This window comes from Esox lucius, chromosome 21 (assembly GCF_011004845.1).
Source record: "Esox lucius isolate fEsoLuc1 chromosome 21, fEsoLuc1.pri, whole genome shotgun sequence".
In the NCBI taxonomy this organism is placed as follows: Eukaryota; Metazoa; Chordata; class Actinopteri; order Esociformes; family Esocidae; genus Esox; species Esox lucius.
In genome coordinates, this window is record NC_047589.1 from 28,641,062 (window position 1) to 28,666,515 (window position 25,454).

Consider the following 25,454-nt stretch of genomic DNA (forward strand, 5'->3'; position numbering starts at 1 on the left):
CTGGGTGGTCAGACTGTGATCTTACACAACCTGAGCAGATACTTTGTGTAAGTTTAATTATTTACAGACATTTTTAGTCTTGTTCTAAAGTGTTATTAACAATTATGACTATGCATACTGACCCTTGGTACAACATTCTATATTCCAACAGATTGAGGACAGCCGGGGTGATGATACAAAGTACATTACCACAATGGGGTCAGTTACGGACACCCTTCCTTGTGGCTGCACAGCGTGAGGGTTTTTTTGTTTTCTTTCAGGCTTGAAAGCTGAAGGTAATACAGCCAACTCTTCAAAACTGTGCTGTATGTAAATGTATGTTTGAGTTAGAATATTCAAATCTGAAAAGTGGATTGTTATTTACACGTTATACTAGAGAAATGGCGAAAGATAATGCTAACGACAGTCCAGACACGGAACAGCCAACAACCTCTACAAATAATCAATCGACCATACCCCAAAATACAAATGAACCAACCTCTACTTTGTTACACAGCGATGCGCACAATAATCCTCAGATACAAGGCTTGTTAACCGAGCTTAGTAGCCCCCATTTTTCACACAATCTAGTTGACACTCCTTCGAGCTCTCTGATGCAAACTCAGTGCAGTGATGGCGATGTTAGAGTTATACAGCGTAATGCGTTTGACAATGTTGAATTACGACAGTTGATATATTTACAAAATACTGGTGAAGTTGGTGATTTTGGCACATTCTACGCAAGTATTATGGCAGGCTTGGATACTTTGATTGTTAGAGCCTCAGACTTTGTACAAGGGCCTGGTGATCGTCTGCAGATTGAGTTGATTGGTGAATCTCTGATAGATCCCGTACATGTGACCATGAGAGCGGATGAATATAATGAACGCACGTTTGGTAATTTACTTGAAAGTGTTATGCAGAGTAATGCCGAGATTATGATTGATGAATCACTAGAACTGGTGGTACAAATTGTCAAAAACCGTGAGGGTGGTGCCCCGCGACGTAAAGCTCAAACATTGTTGATAGATCAGATTATCAATAAAAAAAAGAAGACATTTATATGTGGCTGTGAATAATGATTCTACGTGTTTTTCTGTTTGTTTGATGGGTATGTTGAGCCCGCAGTACACATATTCCGAGGCCCTGGTTAGTGGTCGTGAGCTACATAAGGGGGCTGGTTTAGCGTTAGATGAATGTGTGTCATTCACAGATATTGTTCGGTTTGAAGAAATGACAGGGTGTAAAATTGTTGTCTTTCACCGAACACGGGATGGTCACTTTACCAAGTTTCAAAACAGCGAGGAAACCCACCCTAGAACTGTCTTTATATACTTACACGATAACCATTTCTACGGTATCATGAATCTGAAGGGTTTTCTGGGTGTGTCTTATGTTTGTGACTGGTGCTATACCGGTTTCAACACACGTGGTGATCATGGTTGTAAACATAGCTGTAGTGTCTGTCTTCATGATGATTGTCATACCCAACCCCGTAACACAAAGCAGTGCCCTGACTGTAAACGGATATGTTATTCAGATTTTTGTTATAGTCAGCATAAACGCTTGAAGCACCACAAAAGTGTGGATCGTTGGGTTAGCAGGTGTGACCAGAAGAAATACTGTGTCGATTGTGGTCGCTATTACAATGTCAGTATTACCAACTATAAAGCACACAGGTGCATTGCTAACATGTGCCCCAATTGTACAACACAACCATTGTTAATTTGGAGACGCTGACAAGACTGGTTGACAACTTTGTACGGGGTGAGGGCGGTGATGATGATCATGTCCTTGCTAATGCAGACACAATTGCTAGAGATAAAAGAACATTCACGTTGAAAAACCGAGTAGTGTCTAAGCATTTCAGAGTTGTGTACAACAAGCGTGTACTGCTCCCTGATTACAGCACAAGGCCTTATGGGTACTAAGCCACAGTCTAGGATGGATAGCAGTTTTGACCCGCGACTACAACACCCGTTCAGCTGTGTCATTAGTGGCCCCAGTAGCTCTGGTAAAACATATTTTGTGAAGATGTTGTTGGATAATGCAGAGGTTGTATTCTCCAAAGAAATTCAAAATATCGTCTGGGTTTATTCATGTTGGCAACCGCTGTATGACGAACTGTTGAATGTAAGGGAGATAACTTTTATAGAAGGTCTACCAACATCGCTGTGTGATGACAATCTGCTACCGATTCAGAAAAACAACCTTTTAATTAATGATGATTTAATGAAAAGCGCATCAGAGAGTTTGGAGATGGAGAGAGTTTTCACACAATATTCACACCACCGTAACCTGAGTGCAATTTACCTCGTCCAAAACATGTTTGTTAAAGGCAAATCTAGTAGAACTATTAACTTGAACACAAACTACCTCATCTTGTTTAAAAACCCCCGCGACAATCAGCAGATTAGTATTTTAGGCAGACAGATATACCCCGGTCTTTCTCGATTCTTCATGGAGAGTTTTAAAGATGCAACACATCCGCCTTTTGGTTATTTACTTATTGACTTTAAAGCTACAACACCAGAAGACTACCGTCTGAGAACAGGGTTATTTTCAGAGGATTGGCCTATCGTGTACGTTCCTAAGAAAGTTTGATCATGTCTAAACATATTCGTAGAAATGTACCACTTTTGAAAATTATATTTAAGGCACCGGCAAGTCAACGAAAAGTTATTTTAGAATCAGCATCCACCGACCTCATTCTATCACTCTGTGAAATAGCGCTTAATCTAAGGCGCGGTAATATACCCTTAACCGAGTCGCAGCTCCGAAAAGTAAAGAGACAAAAAGCCAAAATTATATACATGTCTAGAAAGAACACTTCAGTTGCATGGAAAAGAAAAACCATCAACCAATCTGGAGGTTTTCTACTGCCGTTACTAAGCGTTGCAGTTCCATTCTTAACCAGTCTAATTGCATCGAAACAGGGTTAAACAACATGGAGCATGCTCAGAAAATGTTTCTGGTGCCACAACATCAGTTAGAAAAACTGCGAGAATCCAAAACGACTAGCACCGATGTAAGACAATCTGTTGAGAATGATTTGGACTCATCGATTCGCAATATACTGTTGAAGCCTGATATGGATTTACATGAGAAAGCTAAAAGATACTCTGCCATTTTACAAAGATTTTTGACTGTTGTGCGCCAGGGGGAGCTTAATACAAACACCCTGACTTCAAGTCTACCCGGGTCTGAGACCGGGTCTGCTGTAGTAAACGTGACTGAGAATAAGCAAACTGTTGACCGAGATGTTGACCTTGTTGATGAAATTTTGGATAATGTGCCTGTGAAGCGTAGAAAGAATGTTGAATATATTCTCAATAGAATGCACAGGTCTAAAGATTTGACTTCATGGAATTCAAATGGTGAATTCATTTTCAAAGGAGAGATAATCAAGGGCTCGCACCTATTGGATCTTGTTAAAAGTGTGACAGCTACCAATAAAATTGCTGACGATAGAAGACCGTTGGGGTGGGGTGTGTTTTTAGAGGCCATGGCATGTCTCAACATGCCTTTTACAACTATTCCAAATGCTCATGTAAGACGTAAAATCAATTTGTATAAACAAAAGTCTGGTGACACAATGGATGATTTAGCCACACCACCAGCAACTGGTTTTCAAACAACCAAAGCTTTCTTTGAACCTCATACCACGGACCCCGCAAAATGGCTTCCATTTTACTGTTTTTGTTTTATTTGTGATACATTGTATGTTTGTTTTATCTTGAATAAATGATGTATGAAAAATAATATGTAAACATTGATGTGATTTTACAAATGTTTTTATTTTTGAATAATAAAGTTGACATACACGTGATTGGCTTTTCTATTTCTTCAACAACCATGGCACAAAATTAAACGTTTCACGAGATTGAGCATGTTGTATGCAATTAAACATTTGCTTATCACGCTTACTCTGGTACATCTTAGCTACAGATTTTGAGACTAGGGCATCATTTACACGTAAATCATCAGCATAAAAAGACAATCTTTATAACTCAGACCTTTTGTCATTAGAAAGAGAAAGAACACACAATGCTGTCCACACGTGGTTGAAACCAGGTCCTGTACTTGTTTTGAACTGTATTCCACATTCTCGCAGGTTTTCAGAAAGGCCTTGATTGACTTGGGAAAATATGTAAAATCCGGGGGGTTTCCAAAACTGTCATAAAACCTTCCAATGCCATCATCCGTTATGTAAATAGCCAGCCAGTGCTCCCCAGGTTGATTGCTTGGGTGTGTATTAACAATCATCATTGATGCAACATCTCGGACAGGCACCCTAGGTAGTTGGTCACTTGCCAGCACACCATAGAAATGGGTCCTAGATGAAAATTGGTTCACCACACTGGTCAACTCTGCGGTATTCATCTCCACACAGTTCTCCTAATAGTAGTCAACCATGACTTGTCGCCGGTTTGACACTTCGATAATGGAGTCAAAGATTGAATAAACAACTAAATTAATTGTGTGGGGTAGTGGTTGTCTAAACCTCATCTCAAGTCGTACATTCCCTGACTTGATCAAGGATATGTGCTGACCACATTCCGCGCGCAGTTGAATGCATAAAGGGCATAGCCGTGTAAGAAGTCCGACCTGTCAATAGCCAAGGCTTGGTCCTTTAGGTGTTTTCCTGAAGCTAAGGCCAATTGGTAAAATTCACGCACTGCTGACCCTGTTGTGTAATTTGGTTGGAATGGTTTGCAAGGAAATTGCTGACCATCTACATACATAGCCATAAACTCCAAATTATAATGTTTGAAATTAAATGGATTCTTTGTGTAACTGTCATTGTCCACCAATCCGATTACAATACATTTTGGCAGAGGTCCTAAAAATAGGTTTTCCTGGTTACAAACACGACCCCCAGCCGGTAAACTAAATGTCTTCATACACAATCTTTCAATTGGGTACTTGGCATTGGTTGAGAGTAGCGCTTGAGCGTGTCCAAGTTTCACGGCTGGCGAAACAGACACTTTCTTGACAAATAATGATGCTGATAGTATATGCAAACGATAACGCACATCCCCGACCCCCATAAGGCAGAACTCATCTTTACCGCGCACCATCCTAACCTTTATGTCAACGCCGTTTAACATAAGTTTCTCTTGAAAGAAGATATCGCTATGAACAGGGCCGATCATTTCAAATGTTGTGCTATCCGCCGAATAGGCTGCCCTTTTCGTAAGTCCATCGTTCTCGCCTGCAGGGTCCGTAACATCCATGTGACCTGCGGCATCCTTGTAAAACAACCCAGCTGAAAACTGTGTCTTTAATGTATCACATCCATAATTCAGAATGCTCTCTATAACGGCTCTGTAGGGGTATGTGTTGCTACTCTGGCTAATTAAACGATCACCCAAGGAGACGTCCACTTGTGAAAATAGGGTGGCTATCGGATAGTTGATAACCCCAACACGTGCTCCGGCATCAATATTAGTTCCGTCCGGTTTAGTGACTTTTACACGTAGGTACAGCAAAGTATTGTTTAGATCAACGTAGTCTTCGCCATTCCCGGCAATAAAGAACTCCAGAGGGGCTGCGTCTGATATTGCTGATAGGGTCGGTATTTCAATGTATGTATTTTTCTCAATAGATGTCTGTGTGAATGGAACTGTGAATAAATCCAACTCTGTCTTCATACATTCGCCAGACATACGGTGTAGGAGTGCCATCTCTCTAAAATATATTCTTAATCAGATTTGTCGTGTTCCCTTTGAGTGTCCTCCGGGGTGTATGTCCTCTTTTAACCTTGGCTCTTGTTTTTGTCTCATTCTTGCGTTTTTTACTCTTGGGTTGGCTCCGCCTACCAGGTGGTCTCTTTCTAATACCTCGAGACATAACCATTAATCCAGAACCATCCTGCTGTTTTGTTTGTCGTGACATAACACTGTTGACAACATCGCCGACTATATTCCTAGCCGCACTCTTCAGATGTGGTTTTGCTATGGAGAACCCGCGCTTCAACAAAGGTATTGCCATCCGGAAAAGCCCTCGGAAAAGGCCCCCTAGACCGGCCCCATACATTGCTGAGCTACCATGATACCCTGATAAACCGTTACCGGCCTGTGTTGTGTAGTATTCAACATACCTTTGAGGATCATCATAGAGCTTCTGCAGCTGCATCTTAAACTCTAAAAGATTGTTTGACGGGTCTGAAGTGTAATTTTGCAATCACCTTCCCCACTACAAATGAAACCAGCTGGTTTTGATCAGATTTTACTTCAATACAGATCTCATCAAATTGTCTCTTACTAAGAGGTACGTAGTGTGGCTTGTCGCACGTCACTGTGTCACGTCCTGGCTGTGCCCCTAGCCATCTCTGCGCTGGGCTCGGGGCATAGCCAGGACAGGACAGGAGGTGGCCTTTAGCCACCTCTACTCCTTTTTTTGGTTTCCCCAATTGGATGCAGGTGTTAGTTATTGCCTCCAATTGGAGACCCTATTTAAGTTTAGTTTGTAGGCCCCAAGGCGTGGTTCATTTTGGTTTTGTTTATCCTGTGTAAGGAATACCCATGTCACTGGTTGCTGCCTTTTGTTTTGTTGGAGTCCTTCTTTCTTTATTTTGCATTAAACATGGATTACCTTACCTACCTCTTCTCTGCGCCTGTGTCCTTTTCATCCCACGACCGTGACACACTGTGACAACTTCATTCTTTCTCCCTGTAATATGTATAGTTCGCAGCAGTGGGACATGACTGTCACCAACACATTGATAATCAATTATATCTGTGTAGATGTATAGGGTGTTAAACCCCGCCAGAGTATCTGTGGGGTTTGTTCTGTACCATGTGGCGGGCCACCGCTCGCCTGGTTTTTACCCCAATATCTGTTCCAGTTTTGCGCTAAATTTCAAACTAAACTGTGGTTCACCTTTTAGAAACACTCTATTTTTAACCTGAACCATACCGGCGTCCCGTCTACGGGACGGTTCATACTCATTTGCGGCATGTGGTAAAAACTGCGACGATTCGTAAAATATATATTTTTTTGTCATAGGCATGTCTTATATCGCCAGAAAGCTTGGAATCTCGTTAAACTAATTATAATATGCAATTTAAAAAAGCTATTACGACGACCAAACACGGTGCAATTGTTTCAGGACAGTCAACAAGAACAAAATACTTTACTGTAGGCACTCGGTTTCATTTTTCATGTATCACGGAAAATATTGTACTTACATTACTGAACCTCCGCAGATTTCTTATCCCTCTGTTCCCAGAGAGGACGGGAAGCATATTTTTGCTTGGTAAAATCCGTTTTAATTTTCATAGTATCCATGCGTCACAGAATGAAAAATGACTCGATCAACATGCAACCAAACTATTCATGCTACCCAGACCGTAACACAAGTATTTTCCCCGTGACATTTGGTATGTCTGTAATGATTAGACACTCAGGAAGATAACTAGCCTTATTCCGAGATTCTACACAGCGAATTGGCTGCGCAATACCTCAGTAAACCCTAGTAGCGCGCCTCACGTTACGCACCAATAAGATGGACCAAGACAAACTTGAAGGACAATATCTTCCTCCAATGACGACCAATTAATTTGAAACATAGCTAGCTAGATAGCCAATGAGCTGGCCTTTCTTGTGATGTGGGAATGTGCACTGTGGGAAGAATGGGCTGGAATCTAGAGGTGTGCTCAACCAGACACCCCTGCCTCATTTCGAATTGAGAGAGCATCAGAGCGCGCTAGTATTTTCGTTACGCACATTGTTGCTAGTACTTAGTAGTTACTTCTTCTTGTTATTTCGATAATTTTATACATTTCGAATTTGAACATGGCTCCTAAAAGTGGGAAAGCGAAATCCAAGACCAAGTACACATACTTGGAGGAGATTTTTGAGGAGATTCAGCGAGAGAGTGACCGAGAGCTAGACAAGGACTCTCTTAGTGAACAAAGTTTTGATTCTGGCGAGGAAGAATTGTTCTTGGAAGGAAAGGATCCCGTTTTAGATTGGTGAGTAAAATAAATTATTTTTCTTTATATGTATGTTCATATGTATGTGTGTACGTGTATATGCTTGTGTACACCTGAAAAATATTTTTATTTGGGTAGTAAGTGTAGTAATATGTATATATTACAAATATACAATTACAGTACAAATAAACACATACACAAATATATATTTCAGCTAAACTTTCATATAAAAAGTTATATAAATACAGATTGAAAGAACTGTTCTTTGTCCTGTGCTATATGTGAGCGTCTTGTTTTGTCTGGGGTTTTTTCCGTCCTGTTTTGGGCCCAGTTGTAAAAGAGATCTTAGTCTCAGTCTGCATGCCTTGTTGAAATAAAGTTTAAATTAGAATATATATATATATATATATATATATATATATACACACACACACACACACACACACACACACACACACATTTGTTATATGGCTATAACATGTTGTTGTCCCAATATATAATTGTAGTATTTGTCCCCATATGTAATTCTAGTCAAATCTAAATTTTATTTTTTTAACAGTGGAAGCGACTCAGACTCGGATGATCTCTGGGAGCCGGCTGCAAAGAGACAACCACAATCAAGCAGTCCTGCCTTCACTACTTCAGGAGCATCTACATCTGCCATTGTTTCTGGGTCTACAACAAGCACACCTTTTGTCTCCAAAATCACTCCAGGTCCGATGTCATCCACACCTACCCCCGTCCGGCCATCCAGAGGTGTGAAGAGACCAGCCCAGAGACAAAGACGGGCCAGTGCACCAGCTGACACCCCCACTGAGGGAGAGGACCGTTGGCACACAGTACTGGAGGAGGATGTGGAGCCACGTCCACCCACATTCAGGCCTAAAAGGCAGCCTGGACCTCAGCTGGACATGACTGGGACATACAGCCCCCTCCATCTGTTCCAGCTGTTTATTACTACCTCTGTTCTTGCGACGCTGGTGTCGAACACCAACAAGTATGGGACTAAAAAGCAAGCTGGAAAAAAAGAGGCATGGAAGACCATTTCAATCAATGACATGTACTCCTACATATCACTGGTCATTTACATGGGGATTGTGCTCCTCTAGCATTCCTGCCTCCTCTAGCACTCCTGCCCCAGGACCTGCCTCCAGTGGTGCGCACATACCAAAGTATCTGGTTGCAGACCTGAATGTGCCTCAAGGCCAAAAGGGTACAGTTGGAAGGCGCCGTTGTACCCTGTGCCATAAAAAGTCACCTATTACCTGCACAACTTGTGGTGTCACCCTGTGCTTTACAACAGAAAGATACTTTTATGGTACTTGGCATCAGCAGCATAACATTATGTAGAGGGTTGACTTGGGTGATCTGGACCCTCAATGTGTACAAAGTTTTTTTTTCACTTTTTGTTTGCTGTGGTTTGCTGTTTGCACTTTTGACATTAGATCAGTGTTGGCTTCTAACTTAGCCCTTATTGTAAATCGTTCACTTATTTTGGGGGGCATTGGATCAGCGTTCTCGTTGGGCCTCCTGTCAGTACCTTTATGAAGAGAAACCAATGATCCACCATGTATGACATTTCTGGGAGTGTGTAAACCTTATTTGTTATTACACTTGTATTTTTGAATAATCTCTGTTGTCATATGCTTGGAATTTAATCATTTATCCAATTTGGCCACTTGGGTAGATTTGGGGACACTCGGGAAGGACACTTGGGAGTCCTCTTACAGAATATTCTGCAGCTCTATGGTCATTCAATGTAGCTGCCTAAAACTTTACCTACAGTCTCCTGCCTTCTAAGGGACACTACTTGAAGTGTCTCCAGCCTCCTATCTCAATGCATGGCCTTCCCACTGCATTTCAAACATGATGATAAAAATAAAAAAAACAAAAAACGTATGTTTTTGGTTTGTTTTATCTTCTGCCAAATCTATTGTGTTATACTTTCCTGCATTAATTTATAATTCCTGCAAACTACAGAGTGTCTCCTTTCAAATGGTACCAAATAAATGTTTCTACTATACTCAGGTCATGAGCTACAAGCATTTAGATTTGGGTACATCATTTTAGGCGGAAATTGACTTTATTTGCACCTAAGATAACAGTACCCCACCGATAAACCATGTGTTTTTATATGACTGTTGAGCTCTATCACTAGTTTTAATATGCTGCTGTAATAACCGCTGTCGAGTTCATATTTCCAAGTTTTGTCGTTTTTCAAGTCGTGTAGTTCAAATGCGTTTTCGCCCCGTGTAAAAGTATTCCACGTATGTGGGTATTGGAACTCTATCAAAGATACTTCCCAATCGCCTTTCAAATCTATACCTTTGGCAAATTTAGTGGTATAGCACGAACTTGTGTTGCTTGGATAGACATGTCTTGATGAGTTACTTGGCAGCGTTATGTAGAAACCACCGTCACCCATGCTGATCGCAGTCAATGTAAATGACGTGATCCTGTAAATCCTGGAGTTTTATCCAGTTTCTAGGTCAACCACTTGTTCCGATGGTATCCAGCTGTTGAATTTCTCAGGCCAACCAAGCCACTTCACAAGACACATTTTCCTCCCTTTCTGTACTTTCTCATTCAAAACTGCTTCCACTTTAAAAGTTTTATCCTTGGCCACGATTATTTTCAGCAATTCCTGTTCATAAAAGGTCCCAACTATCACATCACCATCGTAATCTTTTATTCTATATACAGGAGGTACCCGAGGAATGCATTCTGTTATTGTAAAATACTAATCTGTGTACCCTTTTTCATAGCCTTTTGTAAACGCACCTCTCAGCTTTGAGAGTCTCACAGTATCCCCAACCTGGAACTTGTAGCTTTGATTACCATTTCTCGTTAATGTTGTGCCATACAGGTTCTTGAGAACTAATCTAACATTTTCTTCACAAACGTCAGCAGGCTTCATCTTAATAGACCGATGGTAGCTGTGGTTGTACCCATGAACTGTTGTTGGCTGCTGTCAGATACCTCCACATTCGTGATTTAATTGTTTTATTAAACCTCTCAACGATACTCACTTTGACATCATTTCCTGTAGCAAAATGTTTTATGTTGTACTTCTTCATCAACATTTCAAAATGTGAATTAAAAAACTCCTTCCCCTTGTCCGTTTGGACTTTTTGTGGTGTTCTTCCTTCTTTTAATATGTCTTCAAATGCTCGCTTTACCTCTATAGCGCTTTTATTTCTCAGCACGCGAATCCATGTGGATTTGCTTAATACATCTATGCATGTTAACATAAATTTCATGTTATCGTTTTCCACACTGTAAGCACTCATGTCAACCAAATCCAGCTGAAATTGTGAATTTATATCATGAACAATAACTCTATTTCTTTTAAAATGTATAGCTACAGGCCTGTGTAGCGTGTATGTATCCTGGGCGAGCAGCCAGTCATCGGCCTCACCATTTTTGAGGATCTCCCCGGTTTTTTCCAAGTATGCTCTTTTCAAACCCTCTCTACCCACATAAGCACCTGGGTTTGCCAGGTCATAGTAAATACTTTTCATAACCTGTTCAGACATCGTAGAGTGTTCGAGCAATAATGAGAATTAATACATGTTTAACAATGTTTTATTTGAGTTTTCAAAATTACACAACCAATATATTCAGAAAAGTTACACAAACATTCCGATTTCTCATAGTCTTTGTTTATATACATGTTAACATGAGAACTGAAGCTACCCGGGCCTTAGACAACAGACTCTTTGCTTTCATCACACCATGACCCCGCTGCGTCGCATACAACATCCTCATTAAATTTGTCCATGTACTCATCCCTGTTCTCACTCAGTCTCTGTGTGATGTTCGGCTCCAACTTGAGCTCGTGCAGAAAGTTCTCAGCGGCCTCGTGAACATCAGTCATCGGTGTGTGAAAACCAGATGCGTTCAAAGCCTTGACCAACACATGTTTCAGTCGCGGTGTTAAAACTGTCGCCACAATGTCGTCATAATGGGCCTCAAAAAAATACTCAGGCGGTTCGAGACATGAATGTCTTGTCTGGCTCGGGTGGTCCACTTCGTATCCGATGCATGCTTTGTGTAGAATAGCCCCAACAACATTTTCCAGAATCATACCCATTGTTGCTTTGATGATCTTTAAAATTTTTGGTGCAAGTTGTTTGTCCATTTTGTGATAACTCTTGTTAGCATTTGAAAGGTATGACAGATTAAGAGGACCTAGTTGATCACCAACCCTGTCAATCCAATGGTAGTTTCTTGTTGGGTATGCCGGTGGAATCGAGCTGTCTGGGTCAGGGGTTCCGTAGAAGGCTTCAGCGTTGTCATCCCAGGCGTCACACAGCCAGTCCTCAGTCTTGGGTTCTTCAATCACCGCTTGGTTGTAATCTTGAGACATGTTTCATAAATTCTTCCGACTGCTTGAATGTCACCGGCGGTCTGTCGGTTTTTATGCTGTGCTGATGAAGGTGTTGGCTATAGGCGGGGCTTCGGGGTCTTAGGTCAGTCGATCAGTCCGCAGTCACAAACTAACCCGCTGATATTTTCCGGAAATAACTCCAATCTGACAGAGTCATACTCTTTCAGCCCCTCGACAACTTTAAACAGTACATCTACTGTATTATGTGGGCCTTGTTTTGGCCCCAAATAAAACACTTTTTGAAAGGTGGCGCATAAACGGGCATTAAAAACCATTTGATCAGTCACACCAGCCTTAAACACTTGGCCTTCGGGTAATTCATAAAATGCAACCTCCGGTTGCTCTGGGTTGAAGATGTATCCCCCGATCCGACCATCGTCCAATTTCCACTCCTGTGCCACCATATCCGGGTGTAATTGATGGATTCGGGTTAAACTCTGCATCGGTTTCTTCGGGGCTGGCATGTTGATTGCATCTCTGCGGTCCATTTGCAGTTTCTTACCAAATCGCTGAGCTGCGTTTAAGATGTTAGCTTTCACCGGTGTTTCAACCAAAACATTGATAGCAGCACAATCCTCCATGTTTTGTAATGTGTAGGTAAGTTTGCTCAGGCAAGACTGAATGACCAATCCCGATGTCGGCGTGGTTTAAATACACATACCACGCCAGTCAACCCATATAACATGAAAGGTTAACAAACACCGTTTGTATGCCAGCTGTTGCAACACTTGTCAGAAGATAAAACACCCGGGTTTTATATTTGTCGAACACCATTTGCTGTACACCAAACACCTTACCGCTGACACAACACTTATTTACTGCCTGGGAATTTAACATTCCGGAACCCTAAGCCCCATTTGTTAATCATCAAACATAACACACCCTTTATAACACTAGTCTGGTTTGCTCATCAGGCGTTGTAAAACATCAAACACTGGCACATCAATGTAATCATAAATCACAAAGTCACCGGACATGCATACGTCACTCCTGAAGTCCCACCCTAACATACGTCATACAGGAAGTCCCACCCTAACATACGTCATACAGGAAGTCCCACCCTGACATACGTCATACAGGAAGTCCCACCCTAACATACGTCATACCGGAAGTCCCTCCCTAACATACTTCATACCGGAAGTCCCACCCTAAAATACGTCATACAGGAAGTCCCACCCTAACATACGTCATACCGGAAGTCCCACCCTAACATACGTCATAACGGAAGTCCCACCCTGCAAACCGGATGTCCCGCCCACCTGTCACATCAATATGGAAGTCCTGCCCCTCAGGGCCATAAATTGCCATTCTGACACAATATACCCTACACTAACTACTTATAGGTTTGTTTGCATGTTCAAAAGGTTTTTTTCCTCTTGGGTATTCAATCATCAATAAGCACATTTCCACTGTGAAAGGTATGCTAAAATTTTTTTTTACATACAATACATATTTGTATTACTACCAAGAAACCAGTATGGACTAATGACAGCAATTAAATAGGGAATTGAATAGGGTGGGGCCATTGGACCAGGGCTGCATTCAGCAGGATGCAATTTTTTGGAATGTTCACATGCAATGTAGAATAAATATGCACGACATGACCTGTCCCTCCCAAAACAGTACCTCTGCTCTACACATTTGCTTGGAGTACCTTCCATGGTAATTACTGTATACTGACAAAACCGGAAAGTTGTGAGGTGAACAATAACCCTGTCAACTCGAGGGCACTTTGTGACATCAAATTGTGCAAGCTCAAAAACAACATTGTGCCTTACGCCACTTTGTCTAATGAAGACGTTATTGACCAGGTAAAGGGAGTTCCTAATGAAGACGTTATTGACCAGGTAAAGGGAGTCCCTAATGAAGACGTTATTGACCAGGTAAAGGGAGTTCCTAATGAAGACATTATTGACCAGGTAAAGGAAGTTCCTAATGAAGACGTTATTGACCAGGTAAAGGGAGTTCCTAATGAAGACGTTATTGATCAGGTAAAGGGAGTTCCTAATGAAGACGTCATTGACCAGGTAATGGGAGTTCTTAATGAAGACGTCATTGACCAGGTAAAGGGAGTTCTTAATGAAGACGTTATTTACCAGGTAAGGGGAGTTCCTAATGAAGACATTAATGACCATGTAAAGGGAGTTCCTAATGAAGACGTCATTGACCAGGTAAAGGGAGTTCCTAATGAAGACGTTATTTACCAGGTAAGGGGAGTTCCTAATGAAGACATTAATGACCATGTAAAGGGAGTTCCTAATGAAGACGTTATTTACCAGGGAAGGGGAGTTCCTAGTGAAGAGTTCCTAACTACCCAGTGACCTTAAATAAACAATTCAATCCCAAACCCCACCCACTCTGCACTTTATAGTTCAAGTTCATTTATTTATATAGCACATTAGACAGACCAAAGTGCTTTACAGAGCAAGCATATAAAAAATAAAAGCAGCAAAACAATCCATAAACATATAGAGAACATCTAGACTAAGATTAACTTTAAAACAAAGACACAACTGTAAAATAGTAAAAACAGCCCAAGAAAAATCAGCAATATGCTAAAGAGAACAGGTATGTTTTAACCAAAGACTTAAAAGCAGAGAGGTTTGGAGCCGTTCTGATCTCTAGAGGGAGGTTGTTCCACAGACGAGGCCCTGGCACCGCAAAAGCACGCTCCCCTCTACGCTTTAGTCTGACACGAGGGACTACCAGCAGCGCCTGGTCGTGGGATCTGAGACTTCTGGACGGAATGTACGGATGAATAATTTCAGAGAGATAAACCGGAGCTATGTTGTGTAAAGATTTGTAGACAAACCGGAACTGATTACGATGTGTTTATCAAACTTTAAGGGCTGGTCAACAAGAACACTTAAGTTCTGCACTCCGGTAGATTTAAAGGGAGATAGACTCCCCAAGTCTGGGCTTTATAACCTCTTGAAAACTTTTTTTAGATTGAGGCCTCTCCAAAACAAGATAACTATAGCACACATTGCAAAAACTATTGCCTCAAAAGCAAAATAAAATATTTTGCTATATTGGGTGGCTGCCAGACCGACCTCAGGCAGTAGCTCCTGAGGTAGCTTGGGCAGATTCCAGTCACTAACTCCTCCTGATTTCAACTGGCATAGAATCATAACCAAACTTTGAATGTCTTGTTCTCCATCAAGAGCCGTTAAGAGCATGACAGACTTACTCTTTTCTGTTTCTGGATGTGTTTGTGACAGTTGGTCTCGAAATTTCAGACATCTTTTATTGGGCAAGCAGCACTAGTGAGACAGGTAAGGAAAAGGTTTTCATGTAACACTTTCATATTCTACTAAATCAAAGTTGTTTAAAAGCTTGTTTTATTTGTACTGTTGTGCTGTTTTTTACACTTGCAAAAGTGTCAGTGTTAGCTCTAAACCAACAAATGCCCCTGTCCTGAAGAAAGGATCTACATTTTAAACTCTCCAAAAGGGTTTACATTTTTAACATTACTTAGGTTGAGTTTAAACGGCACTCCTGAAAATTCCAGACAGTAGGTCAACTACATGAGATCTGTCTAAAATCATAAATTAATCAGGAATTGTCAGGGGGAGCTATAACCCAAGGACTCCTTATTCCTGTCATCACTAAATGTAGTACAGCCAGACATTAAGTTCTTTACTAACGAAAGATTTAAACAAAGAATAATATCTAGTCCTACTATAATACTCCTTTGTGTAATCCAACTATAATATCCCTCTGTAGTTTTAATATAGTATACATCTGTGTAGTCCTCATATAATATCCCTCTGTATAGTTTTAATATAGTATCCATCTGTGTAGTTTTAATATAATATCCCTCTGTGTAGTTTTAATATAATATCCCTCTATGTAGTCCTACTATAATATCCCTCTGTGTAGTTTTAATATAATATCCCTCTGTGTAGTTTTAATATAATATCCCTCTGTGTAGTTTTAATATAGTATCCCTCTGTGTAGTTTTAATATAATATCCCTCTGTGTAGTTTTAATATAGTATCCCTCTGTGTAGTTTTAATATAATATCCCTCTGTGTAGTTTTAATATAATATCCCTCTGTGTAGTTTTAATATAATATCCCTCTGTGTAGTTTTAATATAGTATCCCTCTGTGTAGTTTTAATATAATATCCCTCTGTGTAGTTTTAATATAATATCCCTCTGTGTAGTTTTAATATAGTATCCATCTGTGTAGTCCTCATATAATATCCCTCTGTATAGTTTTAATATAGTATCCCTCTGTGTAGTTTAAATATAGTATCCGTCTGTGTAGTTTTAATATAGTATCCCTCTGTGTAGTTTTAAAATAATATCCCTCTGTGTAGTTTTAATATAGTATCCCTCTGTGTAGTTTAAATATAATATCCCTCTGTGTAGTTTTAATATAATATCCCTCTGTGTAGTTTTAATATAATATCCCTCTATGTAGTCCTACTATAATATCCCTCTGTGTAGTTTTAATATAATATCCCTCTGTGTAGTTTTAATATAGTATCCCTCTGTGTAGTTTTAATATAATATCCCTCTGTGTAGTTTTAATATAGTATCCCTCTGTGTAGTTTAAATATAATATCCCTCTGTGTAGTTTTAATATAATATCCCTCTATGTAGTCCTACTATAGTATCCCTCTGTGTAGTTTTAATATAGTATCCCTCTGTGTAGTTTTAACATAGTATCCCTCTGTGTAGTTTTAATATAATATCCCTCTGTGTAGTTTTAATATAATATCCCTCTCTGTGTTGTGCTCAATGGTCTGTTCTTGCTGACAGTCTGATCACATCCTGCAATGACATTCTCAGTCACCTGGGAAAAAGTAATGCACCAGCGTCACGGTCATCAAATGTATGCTTTTCGGACCCAATTTCCGACCCTATTCACTGATGTCTAAATGCAGATGTAACTTAAATCACTGTTCCTATGGAAACACTAGCCAGTTGGGCAGTCTTTGTGACTGAAGCTCCTGCCATCCATGAATAATGAACCCTCTTTCAAATTCACTTAAATCCTTCCCTCTTGCAATCTTGGTCCAGAATTGAGGTCAACCGGGTCGGCTCAGCATTTGTATACATGCTACAGGGTGTGATTAATGAACTGCTTAATTGTAACATGAAGTACATCTGTATGGAAGCATCTGTATTTGTTTCTCTACTCATTTATTCAGTTTTTTCCTTTAATTTATCACCTATCTGCATGTACCAGCTTTGAACAGTGTCCCGGTTATTTTGGTCCATCTTGGCAGATTTGCTACAGGGTTGTTCAGGTTGATTGGATGATGTTTGTTGGCTGCAATTTGCTAAAGGTTCTATTCTCTCTCCTCTTCCAACGTTTTCCCCCCTGCCGCCCCCTCCCCCATCCTGCCCCCCCCTCCCCCATCCTGCCCCACCCCCTCCCCCATCCTTCCTCAGTTCCAGTGATTCAGACAGAGATGGGAAAACTATTCCGGAGATTGGTGGCAATCGTTGTGACTGTCAGCGCTGTCCTGCAGATGTTTTATGTGATAACCATATACAGGCATGCCCGCGCACACACACACATTTGCACACACTCTCTCCATCACACACACGCATGCACGCACACTCGTTTTACTAGTAAGGACTTTTTCGGGATCACAATAGAATTCCAACCTAACCTTAACCTCTAAAACCTTATCATAACCCTAACCTAAACCCCTAAAACCTCATCATAAGTCAAACCTTAACCCCTAAAACATCATCATAAGCCTAACCATAACCTCAAGCATATAAAAAGCTGTTTATATAACGGAGGACTGCCAAAATGTCCTCCCTTGTAATGAATTGCAATGAGTTACCAGAAACACACCAAAAGATCTTGTGATCACCTCTTCTTTTGTTCATAATGCTGGTGGCATAAAGGTCACAACATTTCTGGTTTGGTTTATTGCTCCATCTTCGACTTACTGAAAACATTTGGTTAAGGCTAAGATTACAATGTATACAATAGCTTGTGGATTTTAGGGAAAAAGATCCAGCAACCCCACAGTGATCCCATGTAAAACGTGTTTTGCCAGCTTGCAAATAATAGCTGCTGGTGTGCAATGACTGTATTAATCAGTCTCTCACATTGCAGTGGAACAGGTTAAGTCCACTCTTCTATGTTGTCCAAAAAGCTCCACATTTTATGAGTTTGTTCCCAGAACACCCTTACTCTTGCCGATTCTGCTTCCTGGTAAGTTTTGGCAAACTTCGGTAAACTTTTTTGAACAACATGACAATAGTGTGTGGCAAAAACGAAATAATGCATTCAGCAGTATTGAAAACATCCAAAGGCAAGCATGGAGCACTGTAACAAAGTCCTTTTGCAGTAGTTTGCTTTAAACGGTCAGTGTGTAGAATGCTGTCTCAACAAAAACACAGCTTTTCTCCTTCTCGTCTACCCTTATCAAATGAGACCTGAATAGTATCAGGTAGTCCAGGCTGGTTTAGGGTGGGAAGGACAGAACTGTTAATGTGTCTAAAACGAGTACAAAGAAATTACAATTATTCAATCAGTTAATTGATAGACCAACTCCTATCAGTCAACTGATAGATGGACCAGCAAGAAAGTGTAAATGGGAAAGATCTTAGGCACTCAGATACATTTTGTAAAAAAAAGATGATTGGAAACATTAACCTAAATCATTAACAGCAAATGTGTACTGGTAATTTTGAATGTATTTTAGTAGTACAGTAAAACAAATCGCATATATTGCACCTTTAAATGTTACATGTTATTTCAGTATTTCAGAATAAAGGTCATCCTTATTCTGAAATATATTGCAGAAATTGAAGATAACCCTACATGTATGATTTCTCCTGAACATAACAGGACAAACCTAGAATGAGAAAACAAAATAATTTTCTGTTCTTCTACAGACTTTAAAACTATGTTCACAACAATAATCCATAATTAGCAGTGTTTTGGTTATAGTGGGATTTTTTTGGGAAGGTTTACATACTTAACTACCTGGAAGATTTGTCACCACTAAGGGTAAATATATTTTGTTCATCAGAGTTCAAAAGGAGAATGTTAGTCGATCCACGCCATGTGCTGAATCTGAAGTGCATATGTGTCTTGCAGCACATCAATAATCCAAAACACAAGCAGGTCGACGTCACAACGGCTGAAATACCTTACCTAAATACACTCACCTAAAGGATTATTAGGAACACCTGTTCAATTTCTCATTAATGCAATTATCTAATCAACCAATCACATGGCAGTTGCTTCAATGCATTTAGGGGTGTGGTCCTGGTCAAGACAATCTCCTGAACTCCAAACTGAATGTCAGAATGGGAAATAAAGGGGATTTAAGCAATTTTGAGCGTGGCATGGTTGTTGGTGCCAGACGGGCCGGTCTGAGTGTTTCACAATCTGCTCAGTTACTAGGATATTCACGCACAACCATTTCTAGGGTTTACAAAGAATGGTGTGAAAAGGGAAAAACATCCAGTATGCGGCAGTCCTGTGGGTGAAAATGCCTTGTTGATGCTAGAGGTCAGAGGAGAATGTCCGACTGATTCAAGCTGATAGAAGAGCAACTTTGACTGAAATAACCACTCGTTACAACCGTGGTATGCAGCAAAGCATTTGTGAAGCCACAACACGCACAACCTTGAGGCGGATGGGCTACAACAGCAGAAGACCCCACCGGGTACCACTCATCTTCACTAAAAGAGCTCACCAAAATTGGACAGTTATAGACTGGAAGAATGTTGCCTGGTCTGATGAGTCTCGATTTCTGTTGAGACATTCAGATGGTAGAGTCAGAATTTGGCGTAAACAGAATGGGAACATGGATCCATCATGCCTTGTTACCACTGTGCAGGCTTGTGGTGGTGGTGTCATGGTGTGGGGGATGTTTTCTTGGCACACTTCAGGCCCCTTAGTGCCAATTGGGCATTGTTTAAATGCCACGGCCTACCTGACCATTGTTTCTGACCATGTCCATCCCTTTATGACCACCATGTACCCATCCTCTGATGGCTACTTCCAGCAGGATAATGCACCATGTCACAAAGCTCGAATAATTTCAAATTGGTTTCTTGAACATGACAATGAGTTCACTGTACTGAAATGGCCCCCACATTCACCAGATCTCAACCCAATAGAGCATGTTTGGGATGTGGTGGAACGGGAGCTTTGTGCCCTGGATGTGCATCCCACAAATCTCCATCAACTGCAAGATGCTATCCTATCAAAATGGGCCAACATTTCTAAAGAATGCTTTCAGCACCTTGTTGAATCAATGCCACGTAGAATTAAGGCAGTTCTGAAGGCAAAAGGGGGTCAAACACAGTATTAGTATGGTGTTCACTAATAATCCTTTAGGTGAGTGTATATAGGGCCAGTTTGAGGAGTTAAAGCATATGTCCGCAACATTAACCCACAACATTTTGGAGTGGCCTTGTCAACGATACTAAACCTTATTAAATGTTGTGGCAGGACCTGAAACAAGCTGAAACACCCTCAAAAATCGTAATCTCTAATTCCCATTGAAGCAGTCATCCGATAATACATAAAATATGGGGAAATAAAGACACTTTTTGTCACGGTTGGCGGACGATTTTTTACAAGATAATTGGTTTAATATGCAAAGTGCACCGACAAAAAAAAATCTGTTTTACATTCATTGCGAAATTATTCAAACCAAACCAAAATTACTAATAGGCCCTATACATGTTTATATGCCTATCTGATATTTGGACTCATGTTGAGTAGGCCCAAATGACTGTCGAAAATGTGTTATTTCTATTGATTACACACACATTTATATGACAACAGGCAAAGATGTTTTGTTACAAAGACTGACTCGCTCAACGTTAATATCGATCATTTGAATGACGCTTCTGTTCCAATTATACACAATGTCACCTGCATGATCAGCAGAGTGGGAAAACTGCAAGTTGAATTTTTTTTTTTAAAAATTGCCCAAATATACATCAATCAATCAATCAAATGTATTTATAAAGCCCTTTTTACAACAGCAGTTGTCACAAAGTGCTTTACAGAGACACCCGGCCTTAAACCCCAAGGAGCAAACAACAGTAGTGTTGAATTTTAGTGGCTAGGAAAAACTCCCTAAGAAGGTCGAATTTTAGGAAGAAACCTAGAGAGGACCCAGGCTCAGAGGGGTGACCAGTCCTATTCTGGGTGACCCGGGTGAGATATTAAGAGACCAATTGAAATAATAAATAAATTAAATTTACAGATACAGATATACATACAATACATGGACGAGTGTGTGTGTGTTCCAAGTTAACTGCGCCACATTGATGACCAGTAGGGGAGACCGGGGATATGTGTAACATTTTGGACATTTCTGTCTGTTTCTTGAAGCTCTTTTAAGCCAGTGCATTCAAAATTGTATAGAAACTGTGTCTGCTATTAGATGGCATGGCTGTTACACAAACAAAACATGTGTGGTCTAGTCTCAAACACAAGGAGTGAAATGTTACAATTCACCCCATAGCCTGGGTCAGTTGTAACATACCCTGGGTTGAAATGTAACATTAGGAGATACCCTGGGATGAGTTGTAACATTATTAGAAAAATATATAATGACAAAAAAATAAAGTTAATTACTTTATGACATAATTGAAGTGTGTGTCTGTGTATGTGTGTGTGAGTGAAGTATATTATTGTCAGTTATAGTAGTGAGATATTTGAATATAATACAGTAAACCCCCAGCTATCCACGGAAGTCTGAAATTCTAAAAACGCGCTAATTTCAGCCATCCATGCATCGATTCGGTTAATTGCATGAAGTGCAAATATAAAGAAAATATAAAGTAAACTGTCCATTTCATAACGATTATGGAAATAAACGGTCACACGCACGATATGTTGTTTTCCTAGATGAGATTGTGTTGAATTAATCCGCAATTTGTGTCACTTTTTCACATCCGTGAGGGTTTGCAGAACCGATCCCTGGTGGATACAGGGGGATGTACTGTACATTTAAACAAAATGAGCATTAATGAATATTAGTTTTTGTGTTTGTGCTTGTTTTTTACAGTCAGTCTAGGCATACTGAAATTCAAAGAAAACATATATAGGCCTACAACAAAAATTTTGCATATAGTAGGTTGTAACATTTCAATTTTGGTTACAACTAACCCAGACTCCTATAGTCATGAACTAGCTTACCTTACAGCTAACAAGTAAAACATGATCACTAACCACTTGTATTAAATATGCCTAGATAGACACACAATAAACATGATTTTTAGTTTGATTAATTTAATTACATAGCTGGCAATACTATCAGAAAAAAATGTTTTTTCCTTTTAAAAATGGTTGGTCTGCCACAGGGTGCTATTTGTTCACATGTGAAATAAGGATTTGAGCAGGTGCAGAGCGATTTAGATGATTTGTAACATGTTCCTGATTAAATTGGAAGTGTCACAACTAACCCATGTTACAACCATCCCTGGTCTCCCCTACATCGATTATGCGGCCCCCACCACCATCCAAGTTGCCCACCCCTGGTCTAGACTGTGAATCCTTGGAATTCTAGGAAGCTTTCATTTGCTTTTCGGATCTAGCTTTTTACTCATTCCAGACAACAGAATGTCATCAAATCTCACCTTGAGTGTTTTCCACCACAACATCCATAGTAATTCATCAAAGCGATCAGTTAAGACTACACTGAAAAGATGTCAGTGGGTTTAGGTGTGATAACTTCTGTCATTGTGAGTAAGAGCGGAGAAGGGCAGGACATCCTGTCTACAGGTTGTGGCCTAGGTCTGTAAAGCAAGTTCCCCATGTAGGTTTCCTCCCAAGTGACCAACGGAATGAGAAGGTGCTATTACTAAAGAAAACAGTTAGTTTACATATTTGAAAAATATGGCAATTTTCAAATAAATAATGTCTCTCTCTCTCTCTCTCTCTCTCTCCCTCTGTCTCTCTGTCTCTCAATCTCAATCTCAGCATGACGAAACCAAACCGCGCCTTTCCCATCGGCTGCCCATCAAATTACAGTCACAGGTCTTCCTCTCTCAGGCCAAAACACACCAACGTGGCCTTCCTGAAGACACACAAGACAGCCAGCAGCACTATGCAGAATCTGTTACACCGCTTCGCGGAACGTAACAACCTGACGGTGGCGCTGCCCAACGAAGCCTGTGATTTTTACCAGTTCTGCTACCCTCGCAACTTTAGCGCACACTTCGTACATGAGCACACGTTGCAGCCAAACATGATCACCAGCCACATGCGCTTCAATCTCGCCGAGTTGCGACGGCTCATGCCCAACAATACCCAATATGTCACTATATTACGGGAGCCAGGATCCATGTTTGAGTCCCTGTTTAGTTATTATTACGAGATCTGTCCGAGTTTTAAACGGGTGCCCAATGGATCACTTGAAGCATTTTTGGACAATCCTTGGAGGTACTATCGACCCGACGAGGACGAGTCGATGTACGCCCGAAACACACTAACCTTCGACTTGGGCGGGGATAAGGATCGCCTGGAGGTGGACTTGGATGAGTATGCGCAGGCTTTCGTAGCGGAAATTGAGCACGTCTTCTCTTTGGTGATGATCACGGAGCACTTTGATGAGTCGCTCGTCCTTTTTCGTCACCTACTCTCCTGGGATGTTGAGGATATTCTCTACGTCAAGCTTAACATGCGGACACCCAGCTCCAAGCGCAGATTCTCTCCGGGCATTCATGCCAAGGTCCGTGCATGGAATGCCCTGGATGCCCGTCTCTACGACCACTTCAACGCCTCACTGTGGCGCCAGCTAGCTGTCTTGGGGCCGGAACTTGTGGCGCGTGAGGTGAATCTTCTCCACAGGGCCCAGGAGAGGCTTGTGAAGGACTGCTTTGGCGATCAGCTTCTACAGCTTCGTTTGGTTGCCCAGATCAAGAACAACAAGACACGACCTTGGGTACCCGATAATGAGGTGGGCATCCTAGGCTATGAGTTGCCAACCAACACCAGCCTGCCTCACAACCTCTGTCTAAAACTCATTATGCCCGAGCATCAGTATTCAGATGATCTACTGCTGATGGCTTCTCATAGGAAGAGACGCTCAACGCCATCAACAGTTACAAAGTTACAATAAAAGTGATAACAACATTTACACCATTTTCTTTTGTCAATTAACAAGCACATTCCCTTATACCACCAGTGACCTCTGCTAAGATTAACCTGAAACTTAAATCTGGTACTTATCAGGCAATAAAATGCAGGGCCAACCAAATAATAATTTGGTTATATATATTAACCAGAAAAGCCTAGTTCAGCCAGGCCGCAATTGAGAGTGATGAATGTTGTTGCTCTCCCTGGATTCAAAACCGGGTCTCCCCCATGTAAGAGGCTGTGTGTTCAACCACCACACCATGGAGGTAGTTAGTATCTACTAACTTACTACTTGGAATAGTCATAAGAATTGAGCAATTGCCAGCGAGACTGAAGAGGAGCTTTACACTGCCAAAGCTATTTCATTTCATGGCACAACAATGTTTGTTTTTATTTCATTTGTGAATGACATTAACTATCAATATAGGTAACGATAACTGACTTTTTCGTCAAGTGAAAAGACGAGAGAATCATATAGCCAGTTTGTGTATCCTAATGCATAATAAAGAAATCCACCAGAAATAATTGCAATATAACAGTAAACTGTTTTATTTTAGGGTTCCTATAATTTAGCTACTGAAGGTTGTAGCCAGCGAAGTCTTAGTCCTGATCAGATCCTAATGCATACTTTGTGTTGACTGAAACGGGAGTCAAACACAAACTCAGTCAGACAGACATTCACTCTTGTAGGCTGGCTCAAAAAGCTCCTTGTCCTTATGTAAGGATGACAATATTTAACCATTTAATATGCAATAGTGTAGGTCATTTATCTTTTTAGTGATTTGTATACAGTCTCTGTGTTTTACAGTTCTCAGACAGCAGGGGGCAGGTTCCTTGGCATTGCCTATGTTGCTCTGAAACCAGGTGTTTTAGGCTACTTTGGTGATTCTCACAGAAGGGTGCAAGTGTTTCATCGGTTTTGTGAATGAATTTTGCAACTGCCACTTAATACTTACCATATTTTACCAAGGGAATATGCCAAAAGCTTTGCTTTTAATGTTCTATCCATTATATTTAAGGATGGCTTTATTTAATCATAGGATTAAGTTTTTTGTTAC

At 40.7% G+C, this 25,454-nt stretch overlaps 2 protein-coding genes across 2 annotated transcripts; both read left to right on the forward strand.

The window, feature by feature from the left end:
- Positions 1-7,743: 7,743 nt before the first annotated feature.
- LOC114839468 lies at positions 7,744-9,841 on the forward strand. The gene is made up of 2 exons (XM_029120780.2): positions 7,744-7,958; positions 8,479-9,841. The coding sequence occupies exons 1-2, from the start codon at positions 7,780-7,782 to the stop codon at positions 9,026-9,028; spliced, it is 729 nt and encodes a 242-aa protein (XP_028976613.2). The 5' UTR covers positions 7,744-7,779; the 3' UTR covers positions 9,029-9,841.
- Positions 9,842-15,478: 5,637 nt separating this feature from the next.
- LOC117593642 (galactose-3-O-sulfotransferase 3-like) lies at positions 15,479-24,456 on the forward strand. The gene is made up of 3 exons (XM_034289424.1): positions 15,479-15,584; positions 17,715-17,820; positions 23,239-24,456. Exons 2-3 carry the CDS (start codon positions 17,735-17,737, stop codon positions 24,377-24,379), a joined length of 1,227 nt encoding a protein of 408 aa, XP_034145315.1. The 5' UTR covers positions 15,479-15,584; positions 17,715-17,734; the 3' UTR covers positions 24,380-24,456.
- The last annotated feature ends 998 nt before the right edge of the window (positions 24,457-25,454 follow it).